This window comes from Pteropus alecto, unplaced genomic scaffold (assembly GCF_000325575.1).
Source record: "Pteropus alecto unplaced genomic scaffold, ASM32557v1 scaffold68, whole genome shotgun sequence".
Taxonomy (NCBI): domain Eukaryota; kingdom Metazoa; phylum Chordata; class Mammalia; order Chiroptera; family Pteropodidae; genus Pteropus; species Pteropus alecto.
The window spans coordinates 8718853-8726130 of NW_006441386.1; the positions used below are offsets into that span (position 1 = coordinate 8718853).

A 7278-nucleotide genomic window follows, 5' to 3' on the forward strand; every position below is an offset into this window, starting at 1 on the left:
AGAATGAGTATGCTATACTCATTTTACAGGTTCAGAGACGTTACTGACTTGCCCAAAGTCTCACATTTGAAGAACCTGGAACTGAACTGGATCTCCAGGGGGGGTTCACCCAAGTTGGGAGAAAGACCTAGACCATCTCTCAAAATGAACACAGTGTAGATGGTTCCTTCCCGACGTCCAGAGCAGGGTAGAGAGGGTAGTGCAGGGCTCACGGTGAGGACATGGCCACCTCAGGTCTCTGGGTGTATACCTGCCACAGAGTGTTTGAGAAAGGGAGTGAGAAGAGGGAGCCATCCTGCTCAGGCTGACTGGGAGGTCACTGTCTTCTGGTCCTAGCTCAGCCTGCTGCGGGGAATTGGGCGGGGAGGGGGGAGGCAGTGATATGTGGAGCTGGATCTGGGAGAGCTCTTTACCATCCATCCCCTTTTGCCCCCTCACCCTCATACTGGTGTCCACATTCTCCAAGGCTACATGGAAGTTTTCCTCCTTGACTAGAAAATGAGAAAAGAGAAAGGAAGAGAGAAAAACAGGGGGAAGGAAGGAAACATGAGTTAGGCAAGGTTCAGGGTGCTCCTGTGCCCCTGTGCCTGCCCTGTGGGAATGGCCTGTGCAGGACATTGGCCTTCCTCAGGAGGGGCATGGGCAAGCACGACTTAAGCTCCCCTGACGGAGATATATACCTGTCCTAGGCAAGGGAGGTCATTGGGTCCTATCCAGGCCACAGTGGTGCCAGGGAAGCCCTTGCCCCTCTTCCCAGGAAGGCAAGACTTACCTGTTCTGTCGTCCTCAAAGCCCGAGTTTGTAAAAGTCCCCACGGTGTTCTCATCCCACATCTCGAACCATTTCTTGTCGTCGTCCCAGGACCTGGTTCGTGGCGCCATGTGGTCAGGGCAGGGCCTTGCAGTCTGAGACCCCTTTACCGCCCTCATCCGCAACCCCAGAACACTCACCTGCCTCTGCCTTGGTCGTTCTTCCTACGTGAGCGTGAGCGCACGACGAAGACGCTGAGTGCCAGCAGCAGCAGCAGCAGTGCAGCGGCCCCCACTAGGCCCCCCACCAAGGCTTTCCAGGCGATGGCCACCTCACAGCGAGGTCCGGAGAACCAGTACGTGTCTGTGGAAAAGCAGCTGGAGGAGGAGGGCACAAGTCACACACTCTCACTATCCCCCGCCAACCCTGGGAGGTCCACTTGTGCACCTGGACCTCCCACCGTGCAGGCAGGTGGACGGGGCTCCACCTTAGGGCTAGTGGGCGGGGCGTCAATAGGGGAGGCCTGGGTGAGGTGGTGCAGGGGATCCCTGTATGAGCGGGGCCTCACCGGCAAGAGGGACCGCTCCTCTCCAGAAAGCACTGGCCCTGGTTACAGTCAATGGCGCCATCCACACCGGATGTGCAATTGGTGACGCAACGGAGCTGGTTCTCCTCCACCAAGGGGAAATAGAAATCCTCATAACCCTGAGGAGCAGCGCGACGACAGAGGGCTAGGGAGAGGGTAAGGGGTTGCAAAGAGAACAACTTCATCCACTCTACTCAGGGGCCTGGTTTTAATGACTCTGAAAATGGATGCGGAGGGCTACATTTCCGGGGTGGGGGGGGCGGGTCATGTGGTAGACACTGGAATTAGATGAGGAGAGGACAAATCCCCAGGACCCTCACCCTCTCCTCACCTTCCTTGCTGCCCCCAGGAAGGGCAGCCCTGCTGGGCCACATCGCTTGCCACCCCAAAATATCTCCCCCTCCTCCCCAGGGAATTTCAACGGGCAGAGATGTCTCTGGTTGGGAGGAGCCATGGCCTCCTTGGACCACTTAGCCCTTTGCCCTCCCCTCACCTTCCGGAGTCAGCTCAGTCCTGGTGTTGTTGTTCACCTTGATGGAGTCAGGCTTAAAACACAGGACTGGAGGGACACAAGTACAGGTGGAATTGGGTTAGGGGGTGTCACGGGGTCAGGGCCAGGGAAGCAGGGCAAGCACAGTGCGGGGAATCCAGAGCTCTGTTAGTATGGAGGAGACATGAATGGGCTCAAGGGATGGCTCTTTTGGCCTCACTCATCTCTCCCAAATAATTAGGGATCCTCAGTCATCCTGGAAACCTTGAGAACTGTCATAGGGGTCTCTTCCCCAGCACCCAGCCCCTCCTTAGCCCCAACCTTAACTCAGTTGTCTGTGGACCTGTGTTGCTCCTTCTAACCTCCACAAGACTGGTACTTAAACCCAGGAGGCCCCTATCTGAGCTAGAGAAGGTTGGGATGGTAGCTGTGACCCCCAGCCCAAGGCCCCCAACTGCTATTCACCCTGGTTATTCTGGCAGCTATCCTGGTCCTCGCTGACATTCTGGAGCTCCTTCTTCAGGGTCATCTTCACATTTTCATACGTGTTCTCCATCTGGGCACTGAAGGGCAACTCCAGCAGAACCAGATAGTCCACCACAATACTGCCATTCCTGAGGGGTTTGAGGGGGTGAGAGGTCCTTAAAAGGTACCCAGGCCTGGGGCGCATAGATTCTTAGTAGGGCATCTCCAGAATCAACCACAGGTGAGTGGGTGTTTGGGGAAGAGGGGCAGAGGCAATGATTGGGATTCCAGACACGTTATGTTCAGAAAGGGCTGCCAGCATCCCTGAGGTCATTAGCCTGGGAAGTTGGGACAAAGAATGATTACTGTTCTTTTGCATTGCCTCAAGCTGTTACCAAACCAGGCTCTCTGCCTCACTCATGCTGACTCACCAAACAGACCAGGTACCAGCCAGAGAGAAACCAGCTGCAGTCCAGACACCAGGCTTCCCACCACCTCACAGGCACCATCTTGCTGTATGTCCCATATAATCCCTCTCCTTCCAATGCACTTAAAAACGAGTTGCATCCTTCTTACAAAGAAATGACCCCAGAAATTGATTGCATGGAGTGCTTCCCTTGCATACTCCCTCCACCCCCTTTATGAAATCTGATGATTCCAAAAGCAAGAACTTCTCCAGTCTTTCTTTGAACCCCCTTCCCCCATCTAACACTACCTCCACTGCCCCCAAAATGTCTCCTACCTTAAGGACAGAATCTCCACATCCTTGAACCCCTGCACATTTTGGTAAATCTTCTGCATCTGAAATGCCAAGGATCCCTGGGCTTATGTTTGAACCTCCAGACCTGAGGGCACCCAGGAGCCCAAGTTCAGTTCCAGGGGAGGACCCTTGAGTCCCTTTCCTCCTCACCTGATTTCGGAAGGTTTTGCTGAAATCCATGTAGGCCTCTGAAGTGTTGTCATTGAGCTCTGAGGTGAAATCTTGTTGGACAGACACCTCCATGCCCACTTCAGCATCCACTGTGTCTGCATACAGCATGTCCTGTTCTGGTCACTTTACCATCCACTCCTGTCTGACATCACCACCACCACCCCAACCCAGAGGATCCTCCCATGGCTCCTCTCCATGTCCCCTGAGGACTGACTAAATAGCAGGAAGGAGAGGGGCAGGAATTCTGGGATGAGTTGTCCTGAGATGAGGGAGAGAATGGAGTCTGGGTGTACAGAGCCAGGCCTACGGTCTCTCCCTTGTCTGCCCCAGTGGGAGGCAAAATATTGGTCTCTAAAGATACCTATGTCTTAATCCCCAGAATCTGTGAATATGTTACTACAGGGCAAGGAGGAACCAAAGTTTCAGAGGTAATTAAGACTGCTAGTCACTGACTTTACTATGGGGAAATTAACATGTACTATCCAGTTGGCCCAATATAATCACAAGGTCCTTAACAGTAGAATAGAGAAGTAGAAAAGTCAGAATCAGTCAGAGGAAGATGTGAGTACAGAGAAGAGGCACAGAGATGCAGTGTTGCTAGCTTTGAATGTAGAGAGAGGGGGCCTCAAGACAAAGAATGTGAAAAGCATCAGAAGCTGGAAAGGGTAAAGAAATGGATTCTCCGAAAAGGAACACAGCCCTGCTGACACCTTGATTTTAACCCAGCAAGACCTACATTGGACTTCTTATACAGAACTTTAAGATAAGAAATTTGTGTTGTTTCAGTTGCTAAATTTGTGGTAGTTTGTTACAGCAGCAATTAGAAACAAATAGAGCTACAAGCAACCAAGACTGGAAGGAAGCCTGAGAAGGAATGTGGTCCTAGCCACCTCCTGGAGGTGAGTGTGGAGAGGAGGCATAAGATGGGATAAGGGAAGGCACGGGAGAGAAGGTAAGGAGAGAAGGATTGGATAAAACTGCCTGGGTATCTCCAGGCCAAACAGAGAGCAGAGCCCTGGGAACTCACCCAGTTCCACCTGGTCCACAGCAAACTCACAGCGGGAGCCATAGAAATTTTTGGAACAGCGACACTTGAGGCCATCCCACTGACCCCCATTTTGGCACATGCTCCTCTGGAGCTCACAACGGTCCCCAGAGAACCCCGAGGGGCAAAGGCAGCGGTCCTGTATCCAGGTCCCACCATTGTCACAGGTGCCTGGGAAGCATAGGAAGAAAGAGAAGTTCAGAATAGGGTCTGACATTGGTGACATGGGAATTTAGCAGGGGAGGGAGGAGGTCCAACCTGGAGTGGTGGTCAATCTAGACTGTGTGATCATCTGAGTAGTGGTCGAAGTTGTCCTGGATGACAAAAAATTGGCGGGAGTCTGAGTGGTGGCCACTGATTTCTCTGGAGCTCTGGTGGTGACCGGAGTGGTGCTTGTCAATTTGCTTGAAGTCGTCGTGGCAGTTGGAAGGCTGCTACTTGGTTTCACGGTCGCTGGGAGGCTAGTGAAGCTGGGCACATGTGGGGTGGTTACAGAGTAGGTGCTTATCGAGGTCTCACTGCTGGTTCCTTGTGTGCTTGTCAAAACTGTGTTAATGGGGAAAGTCCCAGTGCTGAGAGAACTAGGAACATCAGATATGATGTTGGTGGGGTCAGTTTCTAGAACCAAAGTGGAAGTGTCTGTATGTGTGGGAAATACAGTTGTCATACTGGTGTAAATAGAAGGGGTGGTGGCCATCTCAGTAGTAGAGGTAAAGAATGATAATGGGATAGTAGGTGTAGAAGTAACTTTACTATTTGGATCAATTTCTATACATGGAGTGATGGGAGAAGTAGGAACTATTGTAATGGATATAGATTCTGGACATGGGGTAATGGAGGAAATAGCAAGAGTGGCGGTTGTTTTAGTAGAAGAGGAAGTTAGAGAAGACAAACTTGGAGAAGTTCTTGTAGTTTCAGATGAAAAAGGAGTAGGAAAAGTAGTGACAGGAGTGGCTGGATTTTGTGTACTAAAAGAATATAGGGAGGTAGGAAAAAGGTTAGTGGTATTAGTGAGCATGGAATTTTCACTGATGGAAGAGAAAAAAGGAGACGTTATTATTGTGGATAATGAAGAGAAGATAACAGTACTAAAGGAAGAGATTATTGCATTTGTAGATGTACCCAGTATGGAAGGAAAAGGTGTGGGAGAAACACTTGAAGTACTTTGCAGTGTTGTCTGGTAAGGGCTCATTGCCATTGTTGTGGTACCACTCTTGGTTCTTCGAAAAATTGAAAGATTGGAAAAATTACTGTATCTGTTCAAGATAGACTGTGAAACATGGGTAAGATTAGTGATTTCTTTTCTGCCTGTGAGGACAGTGCTACAAAGAGATGGAGAGGTAAGTGTTGCTGTAGTAGAAGGGAGTGAGGTAATGGAGTTGGTTGTGAATGTTATGGTTGAGTGATCCGTCTGTGTGGTAGAAAAAGGTGTGACTATTGAGGCGAAGTCCCTAGTGGTAGTAGAAGACCCAAGGTTGCTTGTAGTTCTGGGAGTTATTGAGAATGTCATTGAGAGAGTAGATGACAGCTGTGTTGTGAGAGACTTGGCAGAGTCATCACTGATAGGATTAACCGTGGTTTTCAAGGTGGACACGTCACAGTAGGTAGTGTCTGTCATCTTCCCTGTTTGGGTAGTGGCTGCAGTGAAGGACAGTGTTTGTGTGCTTGTGGCTGATGTGTATGGAAACGCCATATTGGATGCCACGGTGGATTTAGTATTTGTGTGGATTGGTGTAGGGCTCGTTGCAGGTGAGCTGGGACTCAGTGTCTGAGTGGTCATGGTACTGCTGCTGGCTGTGGAGCCTGCAGATGTGACTAGACTGCTTGTAGGGAGGGATGGAGTTGGACTGCTCTGGAAGACTGTGAATGGTAGGGATTTCTGTACTAACATGTGATGGGATTCTGGTTGTTGATGTCCGCACCGTGCCAGGAGTAGAGGGAACTGGCCTCTGTGTAGATGAGGGAGTAATGGCGGTGGAGTAGCTGTCGTCACACTAAGTGTTGTTTTCGCATTGGTGGAGGAAACTGGCCACAGTGTAGATGAGGGTGTAATGGCGGTGGAGTAGCTATTTGAAGAGGTGACGGCCAGAGTATGTTGTGTTCTGGCCGGGGAGGGGGTTGTTGCCATGTCAGTGGTAGAAGTCATGACCCTTTCCGTAGTGTGGCGAGCAGAGGATGTTGCTGTGATCGAGGTGGCAGATGTCGAAGTGTCAGTGTGAGTACCAATCTCTGTTGTGGTCATGCTGACATGAGTAGTGGGAGGGACACGGCTGTACATTGACGTCGTAGAAGGGACTGAGTTGATCAAGGTGGACACGGGGATTGTGGTTGTCATCCTAGTGTCACCCGGCTGTGTGGTAGAGAAAGGTGGATAGGTCAGAGGCACACTGGTGGTTGATGTCAAGGTAAGGGTGGTCACTGGAATAGAAATGATAGAAGTGGGGGAACTGACAGCGTTTGTGGGAGTTATCGAAAATGTCAATGGGGGAGTAGACGTTAGCTCTGTTGTGAGAGACACTGCAGAGGAATCACCAGTGGGACTAGGAGTTGTTTTCAGGGTGGATGTGGCATGAGAAGGTGTGTCTGTCGTCTTGCCCGTCTGTGTAGTGGCTGCAGTGGAGGACGGTGTTTCTGTGCTCGTGGCTGTCGTGTACGAAACCGTTATAGTGGATGCCACGGTGGATTCGGCGTTTGTGTGCAGCGGTGTAGGGCTCGTTGCAGGTGAGGTGGGACTCAGTGTCTGAGTGGTCATGGTACTGCTGCTGGCTGTGGCACCTGCAGATGTCACTAGACTGCTTGTAGGGAGGGATGGAGTTGGACTGCTCTGGGTGACTGTGAGTGTGTTTTCTTGAGTAGGCGTGCTGACTGAGGTTGTAGTCTCACTGAGTGTTGTTTTTGTATTGGTGGTGGTGGGGAATGATGTGAAGATATTTGTGGGGGTTCCTGACATACTGGACGGGGTGAGGGTTGAGGTGAGCTCATTCATGTCAGTCGGATACCCCGTGGTACCT

At 51.1% G+C, this 7278-nt stretch overlaps 1 protein-coding gene across 1 annotated transcript in view; it reads right to left on the reverse strand.

Annotated features, from left to right (window-relative positions):
• Positions 1–208: 208 nt before the first annotated feature.
• Positions 209–7278, reverse strand: part of MUC3A (mucin 3A, cell surface associated) — a 16557-nt gene continuing 9487 nt past the window's right edge. Inside the window, exons 4-15 of the mRNA XM_015594586.1 lie at positions 6190–7276; positions 4526–5487; positions 4250–4438; positions 3202–3317; positions 3034–3092; positions 2292–2440; positions 1830–1895; positions 1319–1481; positions 951–1127; positions 773–864; positions 439–491; positions 209–250 (exon numbers count right to left, since the gene is read on the reverse strand). Of these exons, the coding sequence (XP_015450072.1) occupies positions 209–250; positions 439–491; positions 773–864; positions 951–1127; positions 1319–1481; positions 1830–1895; positions 2292–2440; positions 3034–3092; positions 3202–3317; positions 4250–4438; positions 4526–5487; positions 6190–7276 (3155 nt within the window). The remainder of the gene's footprint in view (positions 251–438; positions 492–772; positions 865–950; positions 1128–1318; positions 1482–1829; positions 1896–2291; positions 2441–3033; positions 3093–3201; positions 3318–4249; positions 4439–4525; positions 5488–6189; positions 7277–7278) is intronic.